Raw genomic sequence first — 13,471 nt, 5'->3', positions numbered from 1 at the left:
TTATACTCGGGGGTCTGTAAAGACCCCCGAGTATAATGATAGTGTTTGTGGGGCCTGCGGCGTCACTTACAGACGCCAGCCCAACCAGGATTGGTAAGTAAATAGGGTCCGTTACTGGCTGGAGTTACTCCAGCCGGTAATGGCCTATTAAGAGAAAAAAAAAAACAACGCAGCGGTAGTCGCCGGGCCCCCTGATGTCCCGGGCCCTGTGGCAGCTGCCTCTACTGCTATGGCGGTAGTTACGCCACTGCCTCCAGGCCATTGTTTATACGGTCATGTCTGCAGCAGATTGCTGAGCGGTTAGTGAAGGCAGGGGGCGCTCTACTCCGCTCCTCAGGATCATGCTACAGGGAGAAACCTTGAACAAGAAATAGAAATCAACAACCTGAAACCTTCTCATTGTGTCTGAGTAACTGAACTACCGCCATTGTGAGGGGCAAGCTACACACAGACAGCGGCAGCACACAGTGCCCTGGTATCTAAGGTGGCAGTGCCCACACCCAGGGTTGTAACAACTAACCAGGGGTCCCATAGTAAAATGTGATGTCACAGTACAGAGGTAAGTACGATGAGGAGGAGCAGAGAATACTACGGACATGGACAGTAATGAACTAAATCTGTGAATGTATAACATGTATTGCTCATTTTGGATAATCGAAAGGAAACCTGAGTAACCTCAAGAGCAACAAAAGGGGCAAACACTCTGCTAACCCCTTCATGTATGGAGGTTACATGGTGCACTGTATCCTAAATGAGCCAGAACCACTGCCCGTCCTGCCTGGACCCTCTATAGGGACACTACTGTGGCTTCAGGGCAGAGCGATACGGCGCCTATAGAAAACCTAAACACACTACACATGTACAGAGTTGTGTGAAATATTCTCTGTAAAAATAATGTAACAGCTCTGGAGATGCAGCGGCTCTGCTATATTCCCCCCCCTCCCCCCACACTGCTCATTGTATACACAGTACCAGACACAGTATACAGAGCAGCATATACTACAATACAGATAACAGGACCCAAGTCATACACTGCTGAAACGGCTGAGCAATACTGCCATCTAGTGGTGATACTAAGAAGTGCATCCATACATGGATTAACCCTCTGTGGAGATAAATAAAATATTACTGCAGTCCTATGTAACAGCACAGATAACACAGTGATAACTCTCTATATACAGGTAATGTAGTAGATGTCACCGGCAGTCCTATGTAACACCACAGATAACACAGTGATAACTCTCTATATACAGGTAATGTAGTAGATGTCACCGGCAGTCCTATGTAACACCACAGATAACACAGTGATAACTCTCTATATACAGGTAATGTAGTAGATGTCACCGGCAGTCCTATGTAACACCACAGATATCACAGTGATAACTCTCTATATACAGGTAATGTAGTAGATGTCACCGGCAGTCCTATGTAACACCACAGATAACACAGTGATAACTCTCTATATACAGGTAATGTAGTAGATGTCACCGGCAGTCCTATGTAACACCACAGATAACACAGTGATAACTCTCTATATACAGGTAATGTACTAGATGTCACCGGCAGTCCTATGTAACACTACAGATAACACAGTGATAACTCTCTATATACAGGTAATGTAGTAGATGTCACCGGCAGTCCTATGTAACACCACAGATAACACAGTGATAACTCTCTATATACAGGTAATGTAGTAGATGTCACCGGCAGTCCTATGTAACACCACAGATAACACAGTGATAACTCTCTATATACAGGTAATGTAGTAGATGTCACCGGCAGTCCTATGTAACACCACAGATAACACGGTGATAACTCTCTATATACAGGTAATGTAGTAGATGTCACCGGCAGTCCTATGTAACACCACAGATAACACAGTGATAACTCTCTATATACCGGTAATGTAGTAGATGTCACCTGCAGTCCTATGTAACACCACAGATAACACAGTGATAACTCTCTGAGTACAGATAATGTAGTAGATGTCACCGGCAGTCCTATGTAACACCACAGATAACACAGTGATAACTCTCTATAGACAGGTAATGTAGTACATGTCACCGGCAGTCCTATGTAACACCACAGATAACACAGTGATAACTCTCTATATACAGGTAATGTAGTAGATGCCACCGGCAGTCCTATGTAACACCACAGATAACACAGTGATAACTCTCTATATACAGGTAATGTAGTAGATGTCACCGGCAGTCCTATGTAACACACAGATAACACAGTGATAACTCTCTATATACAGGTAATGTAGTAGATGTCACCGGCAGTCCTATGTAACGCCACAGATAACACAGTGATACCTGCAGGCTACATAGGAGTTGTCCTCCATATTTCACCGCTCTGCATGTTGGCCCTGGTTCACATTAGGATATGTATTCCGTCTGGTTAGAGTCCACATGGAGACCTCACGGACAGAATACAAACACAATTGCAAGCGCTGCGCTGTCAAAGCGCACGGACCCCATAGACTATAATGGGATCTATGTGCTTGCCGTGCTCTGCCCACACGAATCATGCGGCATGCTTCCGGCATGAAGTGTGAGCTGGTAAACTTGGCTAACACGCGGACCGAGTCTCACAGGTGACACATGGTTTTGTGCAGTTCCCCTTTGGAAGAGTTATATTTTCAGTTTCTCTTCTATCTGTGTGTCAGTCTTCACTGCAATTGTACGCATTCTATTCCTGCTGAACACTTCTATACTCTCTCAGTGAGTGTATCCGGCCAGGACATATAATATCAGGTAGATTATTATTATTACCTGTGTCTGTGGCGCCATCTACAGCCCCCTCCTGGCATAGCTCTGGTGGAGGAGATATCCATCATGGTTCTCATTCGCAGGCAAGTCATGTCACTCAGCTTTCCATGAATCCTGACAAACAAAGGTAACTATTTATGCCGTAATCAGACACAGGATGACTACACCAAACCCAGCTTTCCCATGGGAAAGCTGCATGTCAGCTCCTGTGGTAGGGGTAAGGGTGAACCTAACGCTTGTTACCCAGCTTTGCCGGAACCAGATAACTTAGAAATAGCTGAATACAATCACGTACAAAAGCCATCTGTCAGTACATAAGAGGATGGGGGCGCCACTCAGCTTTCTAACAGTCCTGACGGGTCTTACAAGCACTACACACAGCTCACAGTAACTACAGCGCCCCCCAGTGGCAGCTTCTCATCACTCTTATATACCCCCCCTGCTAGCATAGCTGTGACTTTGGGTATTAACCCTTTAAGGAGAACCCCCTTGTCCATACACCCTATGAGGTCATCATAGATTAGTCACCTGAAATAAAACCTCTGAAGGGGCTGAATTTTGGGGTTTGACCTCCAACCCAAAACCTCCCCCCAATCCCTGATCTGGGGTCCTGCTATTCCCTACGACTGGGACTAAGCTGCAGTACCGTGATCAGCCACAACCACTAGCAGGGCGCTGTGCTTCTCTCGGGGGCTGGCATAGGAGTCAGTCTCGGGGTGTCGGGCGCAGAAGGGGGCGCAGACTTGTATTAAAGGGGTGGGGTCAGGATTATAACGTTCGTCCATTCGGTAAAGTCCCATTTAGCCTATCTGACCCCAGGAAAGCGGAGTGACAAGCAGTATTGCTCTCATCGCAGTGGAGGTCACCCAACTTTCTGTGATCCTGACAGGTTATATGATGACACAGGAGTAGAGGGGATAACTTTCTGCTTTAGTTTGCCATTCAGGTATCTGGGAAAGCTGGGTGACTGAAAACATGGCCGCCCAGGTAGTAAAGTACCTCATGAGCACCCTGCGCTTAAAGGGATGGTAACACAAAGTGGGACGTGTCTTTAATTGACAAGCTGAGCCCTCAGACATGATGTCTAACAACCCCCCATGTCCAGAAGGTCGGGACCCCCCCCCCTAATAAGCCTCCTCCCCTCCCTTAGGGGGATTCTGAGCGCCGCCATATTGACATCCTCCTCCTCCCTGCCGCTTGTACTCACCGCTGCCCCGCCCACTGCCGGCTCTGACCAACCGCTGTGACCAGGGGGCGTGTCCTGTGCGCTGTTCTACTGATTATCCCGTTTGGGGGGCGTTTCCTTCACCCAGTAGGGGCGTGGCTAAGTCTAATAGGTTCGGTGATCTGTGAGTGACGTCATCGTATAGTCTCAAAACGTAAGATCAGGAGCCTCCATTTTGTGTTATGTCGTCACTGACCTCTTAAAGGGATCTTTGAGGGATGGGGATTAGTTTTGTCATAAAACGACCCAAGTTGTGTAGAATCCCCCACATAGGTTAATGAAGAAGCCCTCATAGCCAATCAGAAATAAGAGTGCTCAAATAGTTGGCCCCCATAACCTTAGGGAAAGCAGGCAACCAATCAGATCACTCCTTTCATGTCTGACCCTGCCCTGTACAGATGTAAGCTGCCATCTGATTTGTCACTGGTAGGACATCGCTGTCATGTTAACCAGTCTGCCTTTTTGAGCCCTGTCGTCCACCATAGCGCCCATTGCAACCAATCAGAAGCACGTGCACATCTATAATGATTTTGGAAGCTTCTGATTGGCTCACGTCTCATCATTTAAGCTCCTCCCACAGTCAAAAATCAATTGTCTGCAGGTGCAGCTCCCATGTGGCCGCCACTGTCTCATCACCCAGCTTTACCAGATCCCAGACAAGTCTGCCCCAAACCCAGCTGTACAGGAGCGGCAGATGGAGTGTCTGTTTGGGCTGTGTTCACACCTATCTTCTGACACAAGCGTTCAGTATGCATAGGATAATCCATCTAGTCTCTGCCCAGCTGTCGCTTTAGTTTTTCTTGTACTGTAGGTGTGAACAGAGGCAGAAGCTGGATTGTTACCCTCTGCTGGAGCTGTAACGGGCCGTTCTGATGTAACCCAGCTTTCCCAGGAACAGGTGTCTCTGTGACTCTGCAGTTAGTGGTGTGAGCTGGTAGGGGGCGCTGTCAGGGCTTGTGTTTGTTGTCACTTTGTCTCTCCTGTGGTGAAGCCTCTGCCGTTGCCCAGGGGATGGAGAACAACAAGATCCCGCTGAGCCCGCCCTCCATAATGAAGCTCTGCCTGACACCTACAGCACTCGCCCAGGATCCTGACAGGGTCCTGAGGAAAGGTAGGGAGAGAATCGGAAGGGAATCCGAGGAGCGGAGAGGTCAGGGGTCAGAGAGAACAGGGGAGCAGAGAGGTCAGGGGTCAGAGAGAACAGGGGAGCAGAGAGGTCAGGGGTCAGAGAGAACAGGGGAGCAGAGAGGTCAGGGGTCAGAGAGAACAGGGGAGTAGAGAGGTCAGGGGTCAGAGAGAACAGGGGAGTAGAGGGGTCAGAGAGAACAGGGGAACAGAGAGGTCAGGGGTCACAGAGAACAGGGGTCAGAGAGATCAGGGGAGCAGAGGTCAGAGATCGGGAACAGAGAGAACTGGGGAGTAGAGGGGTCAGAGAGAATGGGAGCAGAGAGGTCAGGGGTCAGAGAGATCAGGGGAGCAGAGAGGTCATGGGTCAGAGAGATCAGGGGAGCAGAGAAGCCAGGGGTCAGAGAGATCAGGGGGAACAGAAAGGTCAGGGGTCAGAGAGAACAGTGGAGCAGAGAGGTCAGGGGTCAGAGAGAATGGGGAACAGAGAGATCAGGGGTCAGAGAGAACAGGGGAACAGAAAGGTCAGGGGTCAGAGAGAACAGGGGAGCAGAGAGGTCAGGGGTCAGAGAGAACAGGGGAGCAGAGAGGTCAGGGGAGCAGAGAGAACAGGGGAGCAGAGAGGTCAGGGGTCAGAGAGAACAGGGGAGCAGAGAGGTCAGGGGTCAGAGAGAACAGGGGAGCAGAGAGGTCAGGGGTCAGAGAGAACAGGGGAACAGAGAGGTCAGGGGTCAGAGAGAATGGGGAGCAGAGAGGTCAGGGGTCAGAGAGAACAGGGAGCAGAGGGGTCAGAGAGAACAGGGGGAGCAGAGAGGTCAGGGGTCAGAGAGAACAGGGGGAGCAGAGAGGTGAGGGGTCAGAGAGAACAGGGGAACAGAGAGGTCAGGGATCAGAGAGAACAGGGGAACAGAGAGGTCAGGGGTCAGAGAGATCAGGGGAGCAGAGAGGTCAGGGGTCAGAGAGAACAGGGGGCAGAGAGGTCAGGGGTCAGAGAGAACAGGGGAGCAGAGAGGTCAGGGGTCAGAGAGAACAGGGGAACAGAGAGGTCAGGGGTCAGAGAGATCAGGGGAGCAGAGAGGTCAGGGGTCAGAGAGAACAGGGGAACAGAGAGGTCAGGGGTCAGAGAGAACGGGGAGCAGAGAGGTCAGGGAGCAGAGAGAACAGGGAGCAGAGAGGTCAGGGGTCAGAGAGAACAGGGGGAGCAGGGAGGTCAGGGGTCAGAGAGAACAGGGGGAGCAGAGAGGTCAGGGGTCAGAGAGAACAGGGGAACAGAGAGGTCAGGGGTCAGAGAGAACAGGGGGAGCAGAGAGGTCAGGGGTCAGAGAGAACAGGGGAACAGAAAGGTCAGGGGTCAGAGAGAACAGGGGAGCAGAGAGGTCAGGGGTCAGAGAACAGGGGAGCAGAGAGGTCAGGGGTCAGAGAGAACAGGGGAGCAGAGAGGTCAGGGGTCAGAGAGAACAGGGGAGCAGAGAGGTCAGGGGTCAGAGAGAACAGGGGAGCAGAGAGGTCAGGGGTCAGAGAGAACAGGGGAACAGAGAGGTCAGGGGTCAGAGAGAACGGGGAGCAGAGAGGTCAGGGGTCAGAGAGAACAGGGAGCAGAGGGGTCAGAGAGAACAGGGGGAGCAGAGAGGTCAGGGGTCAGAGAGAACAGGGGGAGCAGAGAGGTGAGGGGTTAGAGAGAACAGGGGAACAGAGAGGTCAGGGGTTAGAGAGAACAGGGGAACAGAGAGGTCAGGGATCAGAGAGAACAGGGGAACAGAGAGGTCAGGGGTCAGAGAGATCAGGGGAGCAGAGAGGTCAGGGGTCAGAGAGAACAGGGGAGCAGAGAGGTCAGGGGTCAGAGAGAACAGGGGAACAGAGAGGTCAGGGGTCAGAGAGAACGGGGAGCAGAGAGGTCAGGGAGCAGAGAGAACAGGGAGCAGAGAGGTCAGGGGTCAGAGAGAACAGGGGGAGCAGGGAGGTCAGGGGTCAGAGAGAACAGGGGGAGCAGAGAGGTCAGGGGTTAGAGAGAACAGGGGAACAGAGAGGTCAGGGGTCAGAGAGAACAGGGGAACAGAGAGGTCAGGGGTCAGAGAGAACAGGGGGAGTAGAGAGGTCAGGGGTCAGAGAGAACAGGGAGGTCAGGGGTCAGAGAGGTCAGGGGTCAGAGAGATCAGGGGAGCAGAGGTCAGAGATCGGGAACAGAGAGAACTGGGGAGTAGAGGGGTCAGAGAGAATGGGAGCAGAGAGGTCAGGGGTCAGAGAGATCAGGGGAGCAGAGAGGTCATGGGTCAGAGAGATCAGGGGAGCAGAGAAGCCAGGGGTCAGAGAGCTCAGGGGGAACAGAAAGGTCAGGGGTCAGAGAGGTCAGGGGTCAGAGAGAATGGGGAACAGAGAGATCAGGGGTCAGAGAGAACAGTGGAGCAGAGAGGTCAGGGGTCAGAGAATGGGGAACAGAGAGATCAGGGGTCAGAGAGAACAGGGGAACAGAAAGGTCAGGGGTCAGAGAGAACAGGGGAGCAGAGAGGTCAGGGGTCAGAGAGAACAGGGGAGCAGAGAGGTCAGGGGTCAGAGAGAACAGGGGAGCAGAGAGGTCAGGGGTCAGAGAGAACAGGGGAACAGAGAGGTCAGGGGTCAGAGAGAATGGGGAGCAGAGAGGTCAGGGGTCAGAGAGAACAGGGAGCAGAGAGGTCAGGGGTCAGAGAGAACAGGGGGAGCAGAGAGGTCAGGGGTCAGAGAGAACAGGGGGAGCAGAGAGGTCAGGGGTTAGAGAGAACAGGGGAACAGAGAGGTCAGGGGTTAGAGAGAACAGGGGAACAGAGAGGTCAGGGATCAGAGAGAACAGGGGAACAGAGAGGTCAGGGGTCAGAGAGATCAGGGGAGCAGAGAGGTCAGGGGTCAGAGAGAACAGGGGGCAGAGAGGTCAGGGGTCAGAGAGAACAGGGGAGCAGAGAGGTCAGGGGTCAGAGAGAACAGGGGAACAGAGAGGTCAGGGGTCAGAGAGAATGGGGAGCAGAGAGGTCAGGGAGCAGAGAGAACAGGGAGCAGAGAGGTCAGGGGTCAGAGAGAACAGGGGGAGCAGAGAGGTCAGGGGTCAGAGAGAACAGGGGGAGCAGAGAGGTCAGGGGTTAGAGAGAACAGGGGAACAGAGAGGTCAGGGGTTAGAGAGAACAGGGGAACAGAGAGGTCAGGGGTCAGAGAGAACAGGGGAACAGAGAGGTCAGGGGTCAGAGAGATCAGGGGATCAGAGAGAACAGGGGGCAGAGAGGTCAGGGGTCAGAGAGGTCAGGGGTCAGAGAGGTCAGGGGAGCAGAGATAGCTGTGCAATAATTGCTACCATTGCAACTTCTTTTTGGATTGGTGAGGCTGAAGTGAAGAGCCTCAACACCACTCAGTGCCCCCCCCCAAACATTCAGGAGCGTCCTAATACCTCCAGACTTGTAGTCTGTATGACCAGGTGACCCAGAGATCCGTCCTATGGCAGGTAATATGGCTGACAGGAAGTAGCTTCTCCTTGGTTCTGTCTTACAGGGTGTTGGGGCAGGAGCGATGTCTCGACGTCGCTTAGAAGAAGCCATCCTGAGATCCAAGGCCTTGGAGAGCTCGGGGGAGAGTGTGGATGAAGGCTCGGATGATGAGGAGGGCGAGAGACGGGCCGAGCTGTTTGTCCGATACCGCATCCCTCTGACCAAGGACTCACACGGTATCTACAGCCTCCGATTCTCACCCACCGGCAAACAGCTGGCCGTCGGATTTGGCAATGGTGCCATCCAGGTAATAGGGGCAAAGCACAAACCTCTGCCCAGTCCAGTAATGCAGTGCAATGGTTCTGTCCTCCACTGATACATTGTAACGAACCCGTTATAGCGCCATAGGATATGGCGGTGACAACAGGAGCAGTCGTGTACAAATTCTCTTTCATTGCAGACGGTGAATGCGGAACGCGGCGTCCTCGGCCAGACCCTGTTCTCCGGACATCGCACCCGACAAGCCATCACCTCTCTCAGCTACCACCCCAAAAACAGCACCATCCTGGTGGGCGCCGGCGCCGATGGCCTGATCTCCTTTTATGACATCAAGTCCGAGCTGAATGTCTTAACGTTGACAGGTAACGGCACCTCTGCTGTCAGGTAAGGGTTAAAGTGCTCTATGCTAAGGGTCTGACACTGGTTGGTGAAGGGACAGAGTGCTGCGGCCTCATAACCACTTACCACAGCGGCGCCGTTTTTGTATAGTGGCAGTGCTTGGTATTGCAACTCAGCCTCACTTGAATGGGACTGAGCTGATAACAGGCCATGTGAATGATGAACGGAGCACCAGTGCCATTCCAATTAGCTAAGTCATCAATATTTAAGCCCCGAGAAAACGTCCCCCAATGTCCCGATCATCCAATCCTGCGAACATGGATGCGGTGCTCCTATGTAGAAGGAGTTGCGTTCAGTTATCTCTGGCGCCCCCATAGGCAATGGATGAAGTGGCAGGGTGCATCCTCCGCCTACCGCTCCATCAGCACCCTCATTCTCTGGAACGGTGGGCATCTGACCTCCGGGACCCCCACCGATCCCTAGGACAGGGGTCGGGTTCTTCCCTCCCGATAGAGCAGCACAACATGTTGCGATCACTAGCGCCCTCATAGAGAATGAATGGAGTGACAGGGCGCAGGCTCGGCCTACCTAAGTGGACGCCATGGTCGTCACAGTGGGGGTCCCAGCAGTCGGACCCCCACCCATCATGAAGTCATCTTCTATCCTATTGATAGGTGTTATCGGGACATCATAGGCCCCCTCTAGTAGGTTCAAAATGGCCGCTGCTTGTCTGAACAATAAAGTTTTCGTTTTTTTTGTACTTTTTAGAGGCAGAAAATGAAATTCACGCCCTGGACTTCAGCATGGACGGCAGCGTGTTCGGCACGGCAGGGAGGGACCGACACATCCGCCTGTACGATAGTCAAACCAACGAGGTGACGTGCCCGTCATATTAGACTGTGACAAACAATATGGCCGCCATTACGCTCATACAGGGACTGACATCCAGCTGGATGTTATCGGCAGGGGATATATAAGTGTATTGATGGAAGGATTTGCCACTCAGGGGTCTAGAAAAGCTGTGTTAGCAGTCTCTGTGTTATGTGGCTGCTATTCCCTGCTTTGTCCACTAGTTGTCACCAGTAGCAGTTTCTGAATAGGAGTCTGATGGGAGTTGTGTCCGTGTTTCGTGCTCCAGATCCTGAACTTCTTGATGGCCCCGGACTTCCTGATCGACGATGAGCTGACGCTGACCAGTGGTCACACCCGCCGGATCTTCGCTCTCCGGTTTCACCCCTCGGAGCGCCATATTTTTGTGACGGGCGGCTGGGATGATTCCATAAAGGTGTGTCCCCCGTATGTATGTGACATGTTATACCGAGGTCACGGGGGCCTTCCATTGACCTGCCCATGGCTGCTGATCACTCTGGCTCAGGTCACGTGGATCGGGGACCCCCCATACTGCGACCGTGGTGAATGGAGAGGGGTCTGTGTATGTAGGGCTTTCTCTAAGTCCAGACTGGATGCAATTGTAACAAACTCTCAGCTGTGAGAAGGCAACTTTGTGACTCTTACTCTGCTTTCTTTGTGATCCAAGGTCTGGGACAAGAGGATGGCGAAGGAGGCGCGGAGAATGATCAACGGTCCTCACATCTGCGGGCCAGGGATTGATATTCGGGTGAGATACTCCAGTCACATCCAGAGCTGCATTCACAATCCTGCTGGATTTTGATATATTGCACTGCAGTCGCCTACTAGTTCTCATCTATCTCACTGCTGCCCCCTGTTGGTTCTCATCTATCTCACTGCTGCCCCCTGTTGGTTCTTGTATATGTTAATATTGCCCCTGCAGGTTCTGATATATCTCACTGCTGCCCCCTGCTGGTTCTCATATATCTCACTGCTGCCCCCTGCAGGATCTGATATTTGTCACTATTGCCCCCTTCTGGTTTTCATGCATCTCACTGCTGCTCCCTTCTGGTTTTCATGTATCTCACTGCCGCCCCCTGCTGGTTTTCATATATCTCACTGCTGCCCCTTTCTGGTTCTCATATATCTCACTGCCGCCCCCTGCTGGTTTTCATGTATCTCACTGCCGCCCCCTTCTGGTTCTCATATATCTCACTGCTGCCCCCTTCTGGTTTTCATGTATCTCACTGCCGCCCCCTTCTGGTTTTCAAGTATCTCACTGCCGCCCCCTTCTGGTTTTCATATATCTCACTGCTGCCCCCTTTCTGGTTTTCATGTATCTCACTGCCGCCCCCTTCTGGTTTTCAAGTATCTCACTGCCGCCCCCTTCTGGTTTTCATATATCTCACTGCTGCCCCCTTCTGGTTCTCATATATCTCACTGCCGCCCCCTTCTGGTTTTCATGTATATCTCACTGCCACCCCCTTCTGGTTTTCATGTATCTCACTGCCGCCCCCTTCTGGTTTTCATATATCTCACTGCTGCCCCCTTTCTGGTTTTCATGTATCTCACTGCCGCCCCCTTCTGGTTTTCATGTATATCTCACTGCCACCCCCTTCTGGTTTTCATGTATCTCACTGCCGCCCCCTTCTGGTTTTCATGTATATCTCACTGCCGCCCCCTTCTGGTTTTCATGTATCTCACTGCCGCCCCCTTCTGGTTTTCATGTATCTCACTGCTGCCCCTTCTGGTTTTCATGTATCTCACTGCTGCCCCTTCTGGTTTTCCTAGAGCCCCAAACAGCCAGTCTGCCCTTTATATAGTGATGTATCTCAGTATTGCTACAGGACTAGGCAGACTTGCCTTTCAGGACTCTCAGCCAGCTGGGTGCCATGTCGTCGGATTCCTCCACTCACTCCTCCCTTTGTCCCTGCACAGGACCAGCACATCCTGAGCGCCTCCTGGGCGGCGAGGAACGCTCTGCAGCTCTGGGACTTGCGCTCCTCCAACCTCCTACAAGACGTTCCATTTCCTGCCCCCGTCCTGCAGGGGGAGTTCCTCTACACTGCTCGGTTCTGCACTGACCAAGTGGTCCTGGCTGGAGGCAGCGGAACGTGCAGCGCCCGTGCCGTCAATCTGAAGACCCAAGAGGTGAGAGCCGATCCCTTCCCTCTGAGACGAATGTGACTGAGGTGCAATACTTGGACCTTCCACTACCTGGGTATGGCGCTGTGACTTTGGTGCAATACAGAAGGAGTTCACCAGAGGGAGCCCTTTTTCTCTGCTCACATCTCAGTGGTTAAATGTTTGTGATCAGCCCACACCCGCTGACTATGGCGTCGGTCCAGCTCCCGAGCAGCTGCCATATTTAATGTACATGAATAGGGGATGACTTATAAGCTTCAGCTTAACCCCAGGGTCCCCAGCTTTATACTCCAGTCACTTCCACTGCTGCTGCTTCTTAGCCCTACCCTCACACATCCCGGCGCCCCCTATGTGTTCGGCGCCTTCACAGGTCACCTCTTTCACAATGAAAGGTTACAGAATCCTCGCCAAGGAGTTAGAATGTGTCTGTACAGAGCTAATAGGTTACCAGTTACAAGTCATTTGAAAGCAGCTTTGGCTGTGACTGGAGCATAAGACATGATCAGCACAAGGCAATGTCTTCTATATTGTGTTTTCTTGTTGCTGTCAGGACGATTTCCACCTTCTGTACAGTATAGGGCGACGCGAATGGCGTCTCGTGGTCTCTACATCACAATATAAACATTCCTGGATAATCCGCCGAGGATACGATTTCATCTGTCGCTGACGCATCGCGTATCACATATCATAATCACCATCCTTAAAGGGGAACGCCGCCATGTTTAACATGTCTTTGTTTGTCGTTGCAGGTTCTGGGAGAGGTCTCGCTGTGCAGCAAGGCGGTGCAGGCCGTAGACGCTGCCCCCGGTGGTCAGATTGTGGCAGTGGGCGGAGTCGGAGGCAATCTTCATATCGCAGAGCTGTGTTGATGTCGTCGTGATGTCGCCGCAGCCTCAGTTTATATCCAGAGAGAATGGACGTATACTATTTAATAAATGTGGATATCCTTGGCGTTACTTGTCTTGTCGTCATTCGGGGTGACATCATGTCCTCTACTCCAGTCACACCCAGAGCTGTGGCTATTTTATCTCTGTAGGCCCTGTTCTCGGTTGCAAACAATACATCTCCCAGAATGCAATGCAGCAGACAATACTTTACAGACAGTAAATCAACAAAGAGGAATTAAAGACTCAGATCAAAGAGGAAGATTGTGAACGCAGCTTTGGATGTGACTGGAGCATAAGACAACATAGAAATGGCGACTAGATTGTGACATTAGACTTCAGTACATGTCATGGAGGCCGCAGGCGTCTTATATGATCTGTTACCTATGTGCCTATGTCTGCTCT

At 52.0% G+C, this 13,471-nt stretch overlaps 1 protein-coding gene across 1 annotated transcript; it reads left to right on the top strand.

Annotated features, from left to right (window-relative positions):
• The first annotated feature begins 8,560 nt into the window (after positions 1-8,560).
• On the top strand, positions 8,561-13,127 carry LOC142196864 (uncharacterized). The gene is made up of 7 exons (XM_075266843.1): positions 8,561-8,877; positions 9,031-9,211; positions 9,957-10,063; positions 10,327-10,473; positions 10,726-10,806; positions 11,976-12,188; positions 12,932-13,127. Exons 1-7 carry the CDS (start codon positions 8,653-8,655, stop codon positions 13,049-13,051), a joined length of 1,074 nt encoding a protein of 357 aa, XP_075122944.1. The 5' UTR covers positions 8,561-8,652; the 3' UTR covers positions 13,052-13,127.
• Positions 13,128-13,471: the final 344 nt, after the last annotated feature.

Source organism: Leptodactylus fuscus, chromosome 3, assembly GCF_031893055.1.
Source record: "Leptodactylus fuscus isolate aLepFus1 chromosome 3, aLepFus1.hap2, whole genome shotgun sequence".
In the NCBI taxonomy this organism is placed as follows: Eukaryota; Metazoa; Chordata; class Amphibia; order Anura; family Leptodactylidae; genus Leptodactylus; species Leptodactylus fuscus.
The sequence above is the reverse complement of the archived record's forward strand: the minus strand, read 5'-3'. Positions and strand labels throughout refer to the sequence as shown.